The sequence below is a fragment of the Cervus canadensis genome, chromosome 14 (assembly GCF_019320065.1).
Source record: "Cervus canadensis isolate Bull #8, Minnesota chromosome 14, ASM1932006v1, whole genome shotgun sequence".
NCBI classification, from domain to species: Eukaryota; Metazoa; Chordata; class Mammalia; order Artiodactyla; family Cervidae; genus Cervus; species Cervus canadensis.
In genome coordinates, this window is record NC_057399.1 from 13,606,492 (window position 1) to 13,622,745 (window position 16,254).

A 16,254-nucleotide genomic window follows, 5' to 3' on the forward strand; every position below is an offset into this window, starting at 1 on the left:
GGGTGGGGAGGGCGCACGGGCTGAGCGGATGGGGGCAGCCCGGAGCCAGCCAGGCAGTTTTATTGAAATATTTTTAAATAATTTGCACGTGTTAGTCTCGTGTGTCAGCAATGCGTTGTCTGTTTCAGTGATCCCCACGGGAGAGCAAGCCCAGGGGTTGGAAAGGAAATGTTCTGTTCCTCGCGTCCATGTTGAGCCTCCCCTGTATGGGGCAAGAGCTGCTCAGCCCGCCCAGGGCTGGCGCGGTCCAGCGTGTGCTCTCCGTCCTCACGGGGCATCCTGACGGCCAGGGTGGAGGCCAGAGACCACAGGCCCCACTGCTAAGAGCGTGCCCCGGGCAGCTGCAGGCTGGGGGTGGGTGGCTTGGCGTGGTGCCCTCGGTGGCAGAGGAGACTGCCCGCCTCACAGTTCAGGTTGCGGTAGCGGGCCACAGCTGGTGCGGGGCGGGGGCACATGGACAGGAAGCCAAAGCTGAAGGGGCCGAGGCAGCAGCCGGGGCAGGGCAGCCCCTCCTCAGGCTCCCGGGCAGCTGAAGGGGGCGGCGAGGGTTCTGTCCGCTCTAGGGCTGCTGCGCGGGGCAGACTATGCTGGGCCCGGTTCCAGGGCTCCCCTGCCCAGCCCTGCGGGGAGTTCACCACCACGGCCGGGGGGTTGTTGTTAAGGGGAGGCCCCGACCTAGGGGACCAGGGCTGCGAGGCCGGAGAGCAGGTACTGATGAAGTTGTCTGTGGCCACGGCCCTGGCCAGGGGCGGCTGCGGGGCTGGTCTTGGGGGCTCCGGCTCAGGGCTGCTGCCCTCACACTCCATCTGCTCTTCAGCTGATGGGCCCACAGCAGGAGGGCCAGGACCCGGCAGTGCTGTCTCCATCCGTCGGGGCAGCTCAGGGGATGACGGCAGCGAGCGGCAGCGGCGGGCAGGTGTCCCAGGCTGGACCAAGGTCTCCGGAGTGGTCACCAGGGGCAGCTGGGTGGAGGGCAGTAGCGATGGTGGTACAAGGGGTAGAGGGGCCACTGGCTTGCTGGGTGTGTCCAGGAGCTTGATCTTGCCACCTCTGAGGTCTTCCCGTAGTGAAAAGGGGTTGACTCGAGTCAGATTGTCCCCCCAGTTGGGGGGTGATTCTGGCGATGGGGGTAGGAAGAGGTCTGACCGGCTTCGGGAGAGCCGGGGGTCTGGCCTGGGGAGTGTGGCAGAGGGACCCCCTCTTGGAACAGACCCTGTAGACAGAGAAGTCTGTGGTCACTGTCCTCAGCACTCATCAGAGTTCCCTGAGGGCCTCATAAACTGGCTGGGAGGCTGGTGGGACTAGAGCTGAGAAAAGGGTGCTCTGGAAAGAGGGAGATGTCCCCGCCAGCCTCCTGTACCTCTTCTTCCCTTGTTCCCCTCCCTCAGGCTCTAGAATTAGAAAACTATATGCTTAGAGATGTCCTCTCACCGCACTCCCGCCCCCAACCTTCTCAACTAATAAAACACTCAGTCTCCTCAGATAATTCCGAGCTCTAAGGAAGAGAGGAGCAAAAGGACTCCAGTGGTGCTCACTTACCCTGACCGCGTGTCAGGGGGACCCGGGGCAGGGAGGCTGGCTCAGGCAGCTGCTCCAGGATCCACTCCAGGTGCTGGGTGATTTCAGTGAAGGGAGCACGAGTGCGCGGTTCCATCTGATAGGGAGAGACAAACAGCTTCACTCAGAGCTCCAAGAGTGTCCCTGAGCGGTCCTCCCATCCCCTGGGCTGGTGGGGGTGGAGGGCAGCGGAGAGTGAGGCTCTTACACTGCAGCAGTGGATGGCCAGGAGCAGGAAAGGCAGTGGGCAGTCGTCCCCTACCAGGGTCCTGAAAGCAGGCACATCCAGCCCAAAGTCCTGTGGGCACAGAGATGAGATGCCTCTGAGTCAGCCTTCCTCCAGTTTTCCTGCTGCCCCCAGTTAGGGCCTCACCCTTCTGGGAACCCTCCTTGGTTATGGACTGCCCGGTCTGGAGGGCGTCCTTTTAAACCTGGGCATGTCGCTCACCTCGGTCCGGGGCAGGTAGTCAGGGTCTGCAGGGACCCGGGCGATGAGCTCACAGAGGACAATCCCAAAGGCAAAGACGTCAGCCTGGGGCAGGAGAGAACGTCAGGGGTGCGCTGACAGTGCCATGGCAAAATAGGCCAGAAGCCGGGGGAGTCCGGACAGTTGCCATGTGTTGGAGGGGATAAGAGGGGTAAGGTCTTGGGTCTTCCGAGTATCTCGCAGAGCTGCTGAGGAACTTGGGATGGGGCCTTACAAGAGAATCTCCAGGGTCTCTGGAAGGCCTTGGGGACCTCAAGGGTTGACGTCTTACCTTCTCATCATACAGCTCGCCTCGCAACACCTCTGGAGCCATCCAGTACGGGGAACCCACCACAGCCAAAGGCTCCTTCCTTGCCCCTTCCCTACAGGGGCAGAGTGGTCAGGAATATCCCATCCAAACACCCTTCCCAAACAAAAAGGGGTGAGGTCAGCCCACTCCCCACCCCAAAGGAAATGTGCCTGTGGGCTTTGCTTAGATAAGGGCCTTCCGGGAGGTTTAGGGGGACGGGGCGTTCACCTCACCTATACACAGGAATCTTTTCAGCCAGCCCGAAGTCACCCACAACAGCTGTGAAGCCTCGGTCTTCCCGTCGGATCAGACAGTTCTGACATACACATATAGCATCCCCGCATACCCATCACCTTCTGTTCTCTGATCTCCCACTATGCACCTCAAAGACCTGTCATTCCAGAATAACCCCATCTTCTCTGATCTCCCAGTTCTCCAATGTACCCCAATCTTGCAGCGTCACCCATCTCTTGGTTTAAACAGAATGGTTCTCAGTCCCTCAGAGCACTCCCCCTCATCCCATTCCCCCATACTCCAATGTCTTGCTACCCCAACATCCTAATGTTGCCTGTTATCCACTTTCCAGTATCCATGGGCTAGTTACAATCTAATGAATCTCAAATCCCCTTTCATGCCTCCACCCACCTGGCCCGCCTACCTTGGATGTGAGGTCTCGGTGGAATACCCCTTTGGCATGCAGGTACCGCAGGCCACGGGCGATGTCCAAAGCCAGGCGGAGCCTGACAGGCCAGGATAGGGGTTCGGGGGAGCTCAGCAGCTGTTCCAGGGTCCCCCCGTTCATATACTGGGACATGGGGGGAGAAGGGGAACGAATGTCAAAGCTTCAGTCTGTTCTCTAGGTCTCCCACTTTTAAGCCTGGGGACACTGAGGAGTATCACAAAGGTCAATAGGCGAGTCTGTGCTCTAGGGTCCACCATTCATATCCTAAGGCTGTCCTGACCCATACATGTACATCTATTTAAATTTAAATTATTAAGTTTAAAGAGAATTAAACATTCAGTTCCTGTCACACTAGTCACATTTCCAGTGCTCCTCAGCAACTTGTGGCGAATGGCTATGGTTTTGGACCGCACAGATACAGAACATTTTTATCACTGCAGAAAGATACGTTGTTGGACAGCACCCTTCTAAAAAGTACCAAGGATGGGACCAGCTGATGCCTTTTACTCGTGGTTTGCCTAAAGGGACGTTCTGGGAAGCCTCCCCTGATTCCTGCCGCCTCCCACTACTCCTCTGCAGATGCACGGGCCGCTGACTCCCTCTCCCCTTGGTGGTGAGGGGGTCTATCCTCACCTCTGTAAGAGCGTGCAGCTGCCCTTGGTGCACGCAGACCCCCATGAACCTGGAGGAGAATGGGAAAGATACCAGGGTAGGCTGGAAGAGTCTCGGCCTCTCCACAGTTCCCACTTTTCCCGCGGGATCTCTCCCCTCCCCCCCAGCAAGCTTCCCAGCAAGGGGCTGGGGCCCGCTCACCTTAGGATGTTGGGGTGCCGAAGCCGGTTCATCAGCTGCACCTCCCTTAGAGTGTTTCCCCGGTTACTGGGGAGCCTGTTCATTTTCAGCACCATGACTTGCCCTGACTGTCGGTGCCGAACCTGCGGGCGGTAGCGGATGGCTAGTCCCGCGCAGGTCGGGAAGACTGCCAGGGTCCAGGCCCCTAGTTCCAGCCTCGCGTCTGAGGCTCGGTCCCGCCCCTCTGCCCTCTCTGCTGGTCCTACCTTGTAGACCTCAGAGAAGAAGCCGGCCCCGATCTTCTCGGCGCAGTGGAAATCGTCCACGCGTGCCAGGCTGGACACGGCGCTGCGGAGAGCCCGGTAGGAGGAGGGGCGGCCCCGGCCCGGGCCTCCTCCCGCGCCCCCCGGCCCCGGGGGCCCCTCCCCCGGCGCCTCTCCAGGCCCGGGCCCAGGGCCCCGTAGTGGGGGCCGTTCCCCGGCCATGGCCGGGCCCCCAGGCCGGGGCCTGCCTCACATGGCAGGGTCCCCGGGCCCCGGGCAGGCCGCGCTCGCCATGGGAGCGGGCCCAGACGGATCAGGGGCGCCCGGGATCCCGCTCCTGCCCTAGAGAATAGAAGATTCGCCGAAGATCCTGGGCCCGCCCCCGCCTCGCCGGCTCGCTGGGCCCGGGTGGACGCCGCTCCGCTCGGCTCTGCGCAGGGCCTGGGCCTGGGCCTGGGCCGGGCGGTGGAGGTGGCGCTCCCGGGCGCCGGCGGGCAGGCGGGCCGGCTCCCCGCAGGCGGAGGCGGGCGGGCGGGCGGCGGCCGCTCCGCTTCGCCGCTGGGGCTCAGGCTCCGCGGCCTGCCGGGGGCGGGGCTGAGCCGGGCCTCTGATTAACTCCTTCGAGCCTGGCCGCCGGGCAGCGGCCACGCCCCCTCAGGTGCGCACCCCGCAACCGGAAGCCACTATGCCCTAGGCGAGTGGGTCTGGGGCGTCGGGGTCAAATGAGGTCAGGCCTGAGCTGAATAACTGAAGGGAATTAAGGGCTGATTGTGCGTACGCGCAGTTCAAATGTCTTTTAACTGCCCTGGGAGTCCTTTCTCCTCTCCCTCCTTCAGGTCACTGGCGGTTGACAACTCGGCTTAGGGAGCCGCGCGATTCCCGGGCTCAAAAGACCGCAGGGCTGAAAAATGGATCCTTTTGGCCCAGCCACAAGCGGAGGTAGCCCAGCAACCTACCTACCTTCCCAGCCTCCGCCTTGGCCCAGCCTGCCCATTTCCCAGGTCTCGACCTTTACACCTTAAACCTCCGGACTCCCTGACACTTTCTACCTTCTCGGGGGGTGGTGGTGCCCTGAGACTGCAGCGAGCCCTCGGCCAGCCCATTCCAAGTGTGGCCCCGCCTCCTCATCCATCCCACCTCCCTCGAATAAAGTTCAGATTCCAGAGCCTCGTCAAGCGACCACCCAGCCTGCATCTTCCTTTTACAATTTCGTCCGAATGCCCCTCTCTCAAAAGAGTGGACTCCACCTGTAGGGACGCCCCTCTAAGCTCAAGATCCCACCCCTTAGCAAAACCCCGCCCCTCAAGGAACTCTTTTCTTCGGGGACTTCTCTCCGTGAGACCTCTCAGTATGACACCGCCAACCAACGCCAGAGGGTACCAGAACCCCTCAGAGTGACAGCCCTCCTTAGTGTGTTCCTTCAGCCCAGCGAGACCCCACCTCTCAGAGTGACTCCACCAGCCATTGTGACCCCTCCTCTCGACCTGACTCCTCCCCTCAGTGTGGCCCGTGTCAGAGTGACCCCTCTAGACAGGTACCGCCCCCATTACGTAGGAATCGGGTCTGCCGTCCCGGGCTGGCGGAAGTTCTGCCAGCGGCCGCTAGAGCGGCGCGAGGTCCCGATTGCGCGGGCACCGCGTCAGGACCGCTGCGCTCGCCGTACCCAACGCTTTCTCTTCTCCGCTGGCTCCGCCCCCCTGTCCTCGGCGGTATAGCCAATCATCGCCTGGGATGGGTGACGTCACACGATCCCGGTGACAGGTCTGGGAAGAGAGGTGGTGGGCGTCGGTGAGCCGCTTGCCACCTAGCGGCGGAGTGGAGGCCGGCAGGAGCGGAGGCTGCGGGCCTGCGGCGAAACAGTCTGCGACAGAGCTTTGAGGGAGCGAGTCTGAATTCTTTTCAGAAACTCTAAAGTACTATTTTTATTTCTGTGATAAGCTGAAAAGAAAATTAATTGCACAGTCAGCATCCGTGTGGGTGACTACCTTCTAACAGAGTCTTATCCCATGTTTATGGAGTGAGAGCCTTGTATTACTTAATTGTTAAGAGCTAATGAGAAACGAATAAAGATATCTTAAATTATAAACAGTGCAGGAGGGTCGAGAGAAGGTCTCGGTACAAGGGAAGTTTTCGCACAAGGTAGGAGAAAGAGTCAGAGTGATTCACAGTCCTTCCACTGCCGGTATAGACAGGCCATATGCATCATGTTCATTCCTCCAGAGGCAATTTTGTCTCAGCAAAACAAGCTCATTTGTCACATTAAATGTTAACATCTACAATATTTCCATTTGTAAGTTTGCTTTCTGTAGTTGTTTAAGATCTGTGAAAAGTGAAAGTGTCACTCAGTCGTGTCCCACTCTTTGTAATCCCATGGACTGTAGCCCGCCCGACAGGCTCCTCTGTCCATGGAATTCTCCAGGGAAGAATACTGGAGCGGGTTGCCACTCCCTTCTTCAGGGGATTTTCCCAACCCAGGGATGGAACCCCGGTCTCAGTATTACAAGCAACTTCTTTACCATCTGAGCCACCAGGGAAGCCCAATAAACACTAGGAATTTATGCTTCCTTTTGTTTAAGCAATATAATATTTTAATCTACTCGTGTCTGACCCTTTACCCAAGTCTGAGAATATCCGTAGTTGGTAATATTAATTCCAAGCAGAGGAGCCAGGTGCCCATTTAGACAGATTATTGTAGTGGTTGTATGGAGGCAGGAAGACTGATTAACAAGGAAGCGCTGATGCTTCATTGAGGAGAGGCTGAGGGACTGAACTAGGATAGGGATGATAGGAAAGGGGAGGGAGAAACATTCAGCTAGAACGGGAAAGCTTGCTGACTGACCAGCATCCAAAGTCAGTCAGTCCTGGGGAGGCAAAGAGCATCAACCAGGATAATTTTAAAGTTTCTTGCTAAAAAATAATTAAATAAATAAAGTTTCTTCCTTAGATGACATAGTATCAACTGAGATTAAGAATCCAGGTGGAGGACAGGTTGGGGGGCGGTAGGTAATTGTCATAAACAAAGGGGTCATGTGATGGAAAAGAAAACTATGAATGTGGATGCCATTATCCCAGTAGGGAGGAAGAAGTAGGCTGATAATGGACTTCTAGGGAAGACCAGTAGTAATAAAGTGTAGGTGGATGAAGAGGAGTCCGTGAAGGAAACAGAAGAAACATGCTGAAATGTAGGAAGAGAATTTTTTTGAGAGTGCATAAAATGATTTATTTAGAATAAAGTATAAGTGTTTATAATGTAATTTCAAATTCTAGTGAAAGTTGCTCGTGTCCGACTCTTTGCGACCTCATGGACTTTAGCCTGCCAGGATCCTCTGTCCGTAGAATTCTCCAGGCCAGAATACTGGAGTGGGTAGCTGTCCCTTCTCCAGGGGATCTTCCCAACCTAGGGATCGAACCCAGGTCTCCCATATTGCAGGCGAATTCTTTACCGTCTGAGCCACCTTCAATTTCAAACTTCTGTATAAAAGGGTCAGGACCTTTACCTATTTTAAGAAGTACACATAGGGTATACACATACACATTTTGCCTTTTTTATTTAATTAAAGTCATAATAAAGCTGTTTAGAATAGTGCTGACATATATTTACATTATAATATGAAACTCCAGTCTGTGACTGAACTAGCACTATATCTGTGTATTCACCTAAATATCTGAATACTTTTCACTGCCAGTGATTTAACAAATGGTAGCAAGTGGAATCCAAGGAATGGAGAGTTTAGGAAAAGTGGAATAATGAACAGTATTAAATAGTGCAGAGAGGTGTGCTAAGATGAGCTTGAAATGTTGAGTTAGGCTGCTAAAAGATCCTTTTGTTGTTAGAAAATTCAAAAGTGAAAAAAAGAAGAAGAAATAGAAAAATGAACCCTTATTTACCTTGGGTAAGACCATTTTGTTGGTGAGCCATTGTTCAAAATCACTTACGCATGCCTCAGTTATAACGTTGCCATAAGTGACTGGGTAGAAGTGAAAATATCTGCTTTTTTGTACCTCTATGCCAGTGATTCTCCAGTAATCAGTTCATGGACAATCTTGTTTTATCTATACTACTGCTTTTCTCCCCCACCTAGTTATTTGGTGCATGTTATGTCATTTCATCAATAAATATTTCAGTGTGTTACCTCTAAAAGATAAGGATTCTTCCTTAAAACAAAATCACAGTACCATATCATACTTTAAAAAAAATTACTTAATACCATCCAGCATCTAGCTTTTCATATTTCCCCCATTATTTAGTTTTTAAAAATTATTGTTTTTTTTGTAAATATTTATTTATTTGGCTGTGCCAGGTCTTAGCTGTGGCACTCAGGATCTTCGATCTTCACTGAGGTGTGCAGTATCTTTAGTTGTAGCATGTGGAATCTAGTTCCTTGATTAGGGATCAAACTTGGGCCCCCTGCATTGGAAGTGCAGAGTCTTAGCCACTGGACCACCAGGGAAGTTCCCCAAATTGTTAATTTGAATCAAAATCTAAATAAGTTCCATACTTTGAGGCGGATGTCTCTTAAACCTTTAACTCCATCTATTATCTCCCCTCCTCCGTTTTGTTTTGTTTTTTTAAAGAAACCGGGTCATTTGTCCTTATAGTGTTTCTCAGAATCTGAATTTTGCTAAGCTTTTAGCATGTTCTTCAGTCCCCTGTGTTTCCAGTAAAGTTGTAGAGACAATTAGATTTATATTTTATTATTTTGGCAAAACTAATTTGTAGGTGGTTTTAACACTTTAATCATGAGGTATATACAGTGGTGGACTTCCCTAGTGGCTCTGATGGTAAAGAATTGCCCGCAGTGTGGGAGACCTGGGTTCCATCTCTGGTTTGGGAAGATCCCCTGGAGGAGGGCATGGCAACCCACTCTAGTATTCTTGCCTGGAGGATCCCAAGGACAGAGGAGCCTGGCAGACTACAGTCCATGGGGTCACAAAGAGATGGACTTGACTGAGTGACTAAGCAGACACATGTATACAGTGGTGGTCTTTGTGATGTTAATAACCAGTCATGCTTATCATCTGGACCAGGGTTTCTCAAACGTGGCACTATTGATATTTTTAAAAATTAGTTTATTTTTTTTTTTTTTTTTTTTTTTTTTTTTTTTTTTTTTTTTTTTTTTTTTTTTTTTTTTTTTTTTTAAAAATTAGTTTATTTTTTTAATTGGAGGAAAATTACTGTCATTGACATTTTGGACTGGAGAGATTCTTTATGGGAGGAGGCTGTCCTGGTGCACTGTAGGGATGTCTAGCAACATCCCTGGCCTCAACCCACTGAGGTTCCTCCAGTTGTGATGACTAAAATGTCATTTAGACATTGTCCCCTTGGGGGCAAAATTGTTCCTGATTGAGAACTTTTCCTCATTAAACTAATTGTTACTCAGACACATATTCGTATGGGAAAGGCGAAAAAAAAAAAAAGTTTGTTTCCCTTTTATTTTACCAGCTTTTAAAGCAGTGAGTCATTTCTGTAGCATCCTCCAACAGTGACCAGTGAGGTGTTTTTTTTTAGTACCATCATAAACTCATAATTTAATACATATATGATGTGTCTTAATCACTGGCAATTTAAAAAAGTTTTTTATTTTTAAACTGTCCTATTTTGGCCACTGCACACATTCAAGTTGGCTTCTGAGTCCTTATGACATGACTCTTAAGGTTTCCTGCTCTTTGATATAATAAAATGTTCTGGGCTCATTTTGTGAATTGCTAGGCTGGAGCTGCTATCAGTTATTTTTTCCAATGCTTCATGATTCCTTTTCATTGGAAATGGTATTTAGAAACCTCAATATGGGTAATTTTTGTGTGACCTTAGGAAGGGCAGTTAAATGAAAATATTCATATCCTATTCCTTTTAAAACAGTCCCCTCCACTATCTCTTTATTTTGAAAAAATTCCAAACATGCAGAAAAGTTGAAGGGATACACAACAAACATCTGTATGTACATGCTAAGTTGCCTCAGTCGTGTCTGACTCTTTTCAACCCCGTGGACTGCAGCCCGCCAGGCTCCTCCGTCCATGGGGATTCTCCAGGCAAGAATACTGGAGTGGGTTGCCATGCCCTCCTCCAGGGGATCTTCCCAACCCAGGGATCAAACCTGCGTCTCCTGCAACTTCTGCATTGCAAGTGGATTCTTTACTGCTGAGCCACCAGGGAAGTCCGAACAACTGTATACCCTCACCTCAATTCAACAGTTATTATTTTGTTATGTTTGTTCTGTTTCTCTCTGATATAATGTTGTAAGGTGTGGTATTTGATGTAGTATGGTTATACTGTACTATTTAGTGTAATTTTTTTGGTACCATTTGAAAATACATTGCAGGCATTATGGCACTTCATTAGTATTATCTTCCAAGGTAATTTTCTATGTATCCATAATACCATTATCACATCTTGAGTTACTTTCTTCATTTAGTTTCTTTCTTTTTTTGTGGGGGTAGGGGGGGCACTTGCATGATCTTAGCCCCCCAACCAGGGATCGAACCCAAGCCCTTAGCAGTGAGAGCTCAGAATCCTAATCACTGGACCACCAGGGAATTCCCCTTCCTTTAGTTTTTTGATTCTCCTATTTTATTGGCTCCTTCTTGGGCTCTTTTGCTGATTCGTGTTCATTACGTATCATCTCATCTACCTTATCCTACTCAATGAGGTAGTAACATTAGCTTACCATTGTATAGATGAGAATACTGAGGTCTGATGAAATGAATTTAGCCAGGGTCTGTATCTCCAGTGACTAGGATTTGAACTAGTGTTTTTGTTTTGTTTTACTTTTATATTATGATGCCTTTGCCTCTTAAGTAAAAGAAAACTTAGAAGTGGCCTTAACAATAATGAAATCATTTCATAAGAAGGTTGGTTAATTCCGAGACTCTACATTACCATCAAGGATCCAGGCCTTTCTATTCTACCATCCACCCTGGATGGATTAAGGCTTTGTCTGGAGGTTAGCTTAGCTTTCCACAAGGTTTATGATTCCTGTCAAAGTTCCAACATCACATTCACAGAATTTCTCGAGGCAGGAAAAGACATTCCTTTTTGCCCATCTCTCTTTCTCTAATTTGTTGTGCATCTTTTTTAAGAGCAAAGAAACTTTCTCTAGGACACTCCTTCATCCCAGCAGACTTGCCCTCATGTCGTCCAGATTGCCACAAGCCCACACCTAACCAGTCATTGGCAAGGGGAAGGGGACCACTATGATGGGCTTAGACTAATCAAGACTCATTCCTATGGCTGGCTCCGAGCTTCCCTGAAGCTCCTGAAAGCTTGGCAGAATAAAATTGAAGTCCCGTTAGGAAGAAGGGAGATGGGGGTAGGGAATAGGTATGAAGTGTGCAACCAACAGTGTCTGTTACAGAATCCAGGTTGTTATCCTTGACACACTTCTGCTATTCTAGGCTCTGCCTTCAGCTCGCACCCTCACTCTAGCATAGTTCCTGGGAGCCACGCCCCCTACAATTCTAGCTCTCATGACACATACCAAGGTTGTCCTTGGCAGAACAGAGAGGCACATGAAATTTGTTCTTTGGTGGCCAGTGCTCTTGTGCAATCGAGGAGTCAGTGACACATGCTTGGTGAGCCCCGGCACAGGCAGTTGGGGGGAGGGGAGGAGGGCAGAGGCTCTGCCTTCTGGAAAGGTAGCATCCTCCAGATCTCTTTTTCTTGGTCTGTACTTCTCTTAGAATCTGAATGGTTTTCGTAACAAATTCTGACTTGCCTCCTAGTTTTAACATTACCTTCATATCTCCTTCCCCTGAACTCCCACATTGAGAAAACCTGTATCCACTGAATTTACTAACCATTCACTGGTCTCCCCTTGGTATTAGAAGTTTAGAGATAATACTAAACAATTGGAAATGAAATGAAGCTTTAATAGCTGTGTGCCAGGTGCTGGGGTAAGTCTTTTCACCCACACTATCGGACTGTATTCTTTTTTTTTAATTAATTTATTTTAATTGGAGGCTAATTACTTTACAATATTGTAGTGGTTTTTGCCATACATTGACATGAATCAGCCATGGGTGTACACGTGTTCCCCAACCCGATCCCCCCTCCCACCTCCCTCCCTGTCCCATCCCTCAGGGTCATCCCAGTGCACCAGCCCTGAGCACCCTGCCTCATGCATCCAACCTGGACTGGTGATCGGTTTTACATACAATAATATACGTTTCAATGCTATTCTCTCAAATCATCCCACCCTCACCTTCTCTGACAGAGTCCAAAAGACTGTTCTTTACATCTGTGTCTCTTTTGCTGTCTCGCATATAGGGTCGTCATTACCATCTTTCTAAATTCCATATATATGCGTTAGTATACTGTATTGGTGTTTTTCTTTCTGACTTACTTCACTCTGTATAATAGGCTGCAGTTTCATCCATCTCATTAGAACTGATTCAAATGCATTCTTTTTAATGGCTGAGTAATATTCCATCATGTATATGTACCACAGCTTCCTCATCCATTCGTCTGCTGATGGACATCTAGGTTGCTTCCATGTCCTGGCTATTGTCAACAGTGCTGCGGTGACTGACTGGATTCTTAACAGCATCTTGGTAGGCTGGGCTATTTTAACTTCCCTGTTAAGAGTTTAGGGATTTTAGGTTCAGAGGGAGCCACCTGCTTACAGCTAAAGGCCGCTGACTACTAGGAGCTCATGGCTGCCTGACCTCATCCCCATGCCCTTTCCCCTACCCCGCCACTCTGGCTTCATGGCTTTTGTTGCTACAAAGCGTATTTGTGTACATTAATCTGAGGCTCACAACAGTGGCAGGGTGAGCAGAGGACCTGCATTTTATAAATGCGGATAGGAGGCTTCAGAGATACTGGATGACGTGCCCACAGTCTCACAGAGCTTAGCCGTCCTGACTCCTGCTCCTCTGCGCTTTCTGCCGTTGTGGTCTGTGCCCGGCAGAGCAGGGCATATTTGTTGAGTGGACGATGATGTGGTTATAGTAGTAATTCTTGTCAAGTTCTATTATTAAAATAAACAATGTCACTGCTTAGAGGTGTCTTGATCCCTTTTTCCCCTATCACCTCCCCTCTGGGCTTTCCTAGGAAATCACCTTCAACCAAGACGCAGAGAGAGTAGAACCCACATCTCCTCAGACAGGAGCTTAGAGGGGCTTAGGAATGGCTCAGTGGGTCTGTCGGGTTCTGCTCCCCTTCCGCCCTGCAGCGGGGAGGCTGTCTGTGCTCAGCCTTCTCCCCGCCCCCAGGTGGCAGGACTGCATTTGTTCAGGAGCAGACGGACCTGCGAGCCTCTGCTCTCCCGGCCTGCTGGCCTTGGCCCTGGCCGGCATCACACCGGGGCCCCCGCCCCTCTCCCCCCTCCGAGCCCCGCCTCCCGCCCGCTGGCTCGGCCTCCCCGCCCTGGACACAGTCAGTACACACAGCCCAGAGGCTGAGCTCGAAGGGAAACAAAAGGAACTGCCTGGGTCCCCATGGCTGTGGCCCGCACCTTCATACCAGGGCTGAACCCCCAGAACCCTCATTATATCCCGGGGTAAGACTTCTACCCAGAGCATACCCGTTTGCTTCTGGGAGTAGGGGTAATATGGATATTGAGGTGTGCCACCTCGGCCTTGGGGGCCAAGCCGACATCATGGTATGGGCGGCTTATGGATGGGTTATCTATGATGTTGAATGGAAAAGGGAAAGCAAAGGAATAGTTGGAACCGGGCCTGCTGTGAAGCGTTGCGTTGTGCTCTCCATGGCAACAGGGTAACAGCCGAGGGGAAGGTTGAAAACCCAGACAGAGAACTAAGAAATGCCTGCTCCAAATACGCACACAGCGGAGTCCAGAAATGCTCGGGGCCTCAGGGGTCTCTGCGTCTCTGTCTGGGGCTGGTGAGGCAGGGCTTTCTGGAGGTGAGCAGGTGAAACCCGTGCTGCAGGTACACTGGACACTGCCCGCTACTTCGGTTCAGCATGGGCCAGACCTATGGACAGATGACTGGGCAGCTACTTCGCGGCTCCCCTGGCCTAGCCTGGCCCCCTGCCCACCGCACACTTCTGCCTCCCATTCGGCCTCCAAGATCCCCCGAGCCTCGCAGGAGGAGCCTGCCTGTCATGCGCGGACACGAAAGGCTCAGCTCCAGCATGGTCCCTGGGTACACAGGTTCGGACGCAGGTATGAACAGGGGCCCCATCCCAGGACGTGGGCCCCGCGCGCTGATGCATCTCCCTTGCCCCCTGCCCACCTAGGTTTTGTGCCACAGGCACAGTTCATCTTTGCCAAGAACTGCAGCCAGGTCTGGGCTGAGGCTCTCAATGGCTTTACTCAGTGCAGCGGAGGACAGGGGAGTCAGGAGCTGCCCGAAGAGGCCAAGGGGGAAAAAGATGTGGAGAAAGACCACGAGCCAAAGCCGGAGGCAGAGCCGGAGGCGGAAAAGGAGCCGGAGCTGGGGCAGGAGGCGGAACAAGTGAGATGGAGAAGGCTGAGGCAGAGTCCAGCGGTGGGAGCGGGGAGCCCTTGCCTGTGTGTGGCCATGCGTAGGCTGGCTGCGGGCACAGAGCCAGACCACCAGCCCCACTGCCCTGCGAGCTTGTGTTATAAACCAGGGGCTGAATCTGTTTCCCGTTTCTCCTCTCTCATGTCTCCTCACAAGGCGTCCCCTTATTCCATGGATGACAGTGACCCTCGCAAGTTCTTCATGTCAGGTGAGAGGGTGTGGGTAATGACCAAAGGCCTGGGGATGTGCCGGGAAGGTACCGACTGCGTGTGCCCGCCCCCCAGGCTTCACTGGCTACGTGCCCAGGGCCCGCTTCCTCTTCGGCTCCAGCTTTCCTGTGCTCAGCAACCAGGCGCTGCTGGAGTTTGGAGAGATGAAGTCTCCGGGCAGGTCCCGGAAGGATCCTAAGCATCTCCCGGCACTGTCCCGGACCTACCCTCAGCACCTGGGCCTTTTACCTAAATACGGGGGCTATGTGCCAGGTGAGGATGGCCCGGGAGGCAGGCTTTGGGGACTGGGATATTTGTGTGTGTATGTGTGTGAGTGTGAGTGAGTGATAGGTGGAGGTGGTTTGGGGGATGGGAACTAGTAGATACGGGGAGGGGGTCCTTGGATCGTCAGGTTCGGCTTTATCACTGGGCAGAATAGGAACTGACATAGCTCGTAGTGTGGAGTGAGGACCAGAGTTCGGAGGATAACTGGGAGGTTCTGGGTAACTGGCTGAGGGATAACTTTTCTGTGCCTCTGGCTACAAATGACACTCTTTCGGCCACACAGGGTATAAGTTCCAGTTCGGCCGCACGTATGGGCATCTCACCCAGGATGCTCTGGCTCTCAGCACCCTCCAGAAGCAGCTCCTGGTGTAGGTACCAGGAATTTACGTTCTCTCTTCCCTTGTCATCCTACCCCAGCCATCCTTTTGGAAAGAAGCAAGGCGGGTTGGCGGGTGGGAGGAAGCGCATAGAGAGAATGGTTTGGAGGCCGAGCACCTTTTTTATTAATAGGTGTAATAAATAAATAAATAAATACATAAACAGAAGCCTGGGCTCCTCCTCCCTCCTTGACCGCCAGGCACTGGCCACAGCCTATTTACAGCTGGGGGGCTTAGGGAACAGGCCCCAATACTGTCACCCAACCTCCTCACCGCCTGGCCGAGGGAACCCTGCAGGCGGGCCTTCTGGTCACCTCCCTCCACAGGGAAGTACCTGTCTGCACCCACGGGAGGACTGGCCAGAATGGCTGGGGAGACTCTGGCAGCCCAGTGCCGCATCCCTTCCCCCCTCTCCTGGGGGCGGTCCGGACGAGGTCGCTGGGGCAGGTGATGGGGAGTGATTAATACTGAGCACAAGGATGTTGTGGCCCCCAGCTCTCAGCCTGCTGTCTGTAACCAGGCCAGACGGCCTGGGAAGTGCTCTTAGGCCATGAGCCTGGGGGCTGTGAGGGTCCCTGAGGCCACCAGCATGCACAGGGCCTCAGTTCTGGCTGCTTCCAGGGCTTGGACTTGGAGTTGGGGTCAGAGTCACGTAGGCCAGGGGCACCAGGCCGGTGTCAGGGCCGCGGCTGCAGCGCAGCCAGTCTGCCCCGGCCGGCCCCAGCACCCGCAGGGTGTCTCCCTTGCGGAAGCTCAGCTGTCCAGGGCCTGTGGCCAGATGGTGGCACAGCGCCTTCACCTCACTGGGGAGACAACAAATGGAGGTCAGGGAAAGCCCATCCCGAGCCAGCCTCAGCCCCCCAGTCT

General features: G+C 52.2%; 3 protein-coding genes across 10 annotated transcripts in view; 1 reads left to right on the forward strand and 2 right to left on the reverse strand.

Moving 5' to 3' along the window:
- Window positions 1-21: 21 nt before the first annotated feature.
- TESK1 (testis associated actin remodelling kinase 1) lies at window positions 22-5,335 on the reverse strand. The gene is made up of 10 exons (XM_043486982.1): window positions 4,074-5,335; window positions 3,829-3,950; window positions 3,649-3,697; window positions 2,992-3,138; window positions 2,567-2,649; window positions 2,316-2,406; window positions 2,006-2,089; window positions 1,766-1,855; window positions 1,540-1,654; window positions 22-1,213 (listed from the first exon to the last, which is right to left on the reverse strand). Exons 1-10 carry the CDS (start codon window positions 4,290-4,292, stop codon window positions 321-323), a joined length of 1,893 nt encoding a protein of 630 aa, XP_043342917.1. The 5' UTR covers window positions 4,293-5,335; the 3' UTR covers window positions 22-320.
- Window positions 5,336-13,439: 8,104 nt separating this feature from the next.
- On the forward strand, window positions 13,440-15,555 carry FAM166B (family with sequence similarity 166 member B). 3 transcript variants are annotated; one of them, XM_043486697.1, is made up of 6 exons: window positions 13,440-13,567; window positions 13,959-14,182; window positions 14,269-14,486; window positions 14,673-14,724; window positions 14,801-14,998; window positions 15,294-15,555. In XM_043486697.1, exons 1-6 carry the CDS (start codon window positions 13,506-13,508, stop codon window positions 15,380-15,382), a joined length of 843 nt encoding a protein of 280 aa, XP_043342632.1. In that variant the 5' UTR covers window positions 13,440-13,505; the 3' UTR covers window positions 15,383-15,555. The 3 variants fall into 3 exon arrangements, with proteins under 3 accessions (XP_043342632.1, XP_043342630.1, XP_043342631.1); XM_043486695.1 differs by having other exon boundaries at window positions 14,269-14,724; XM_043486696.1 differs by lacking the exon at window positions 13,440-13,567 and having other exon boundaries at window positions 13,739-14,194; window positions 14,354-14,724.
- Window positions 15,490-16,254, reverse strand: part of RUSC2 (RUN and SH3 domain containing 2) — a 58,521-nt gene continuing 57,756 nt past the window's right edge. For all 6 annotated transcript variants that reach the window (XM_043486688.1, XM_043486693.1, XM_043486691.1 and 3 more), the window contains one exon: window positions 15,490-16,190. In XM_043486688.1, coding sequence (XP_043342623.1) covers window positions 15,989-16,190 — 202 coding nt within the window. In that variant the 3' untranslated portion in view covers window positions 15,490-15,988. The remainder of the gene's footprint in view (window positions 16,191-16,254) is intronic.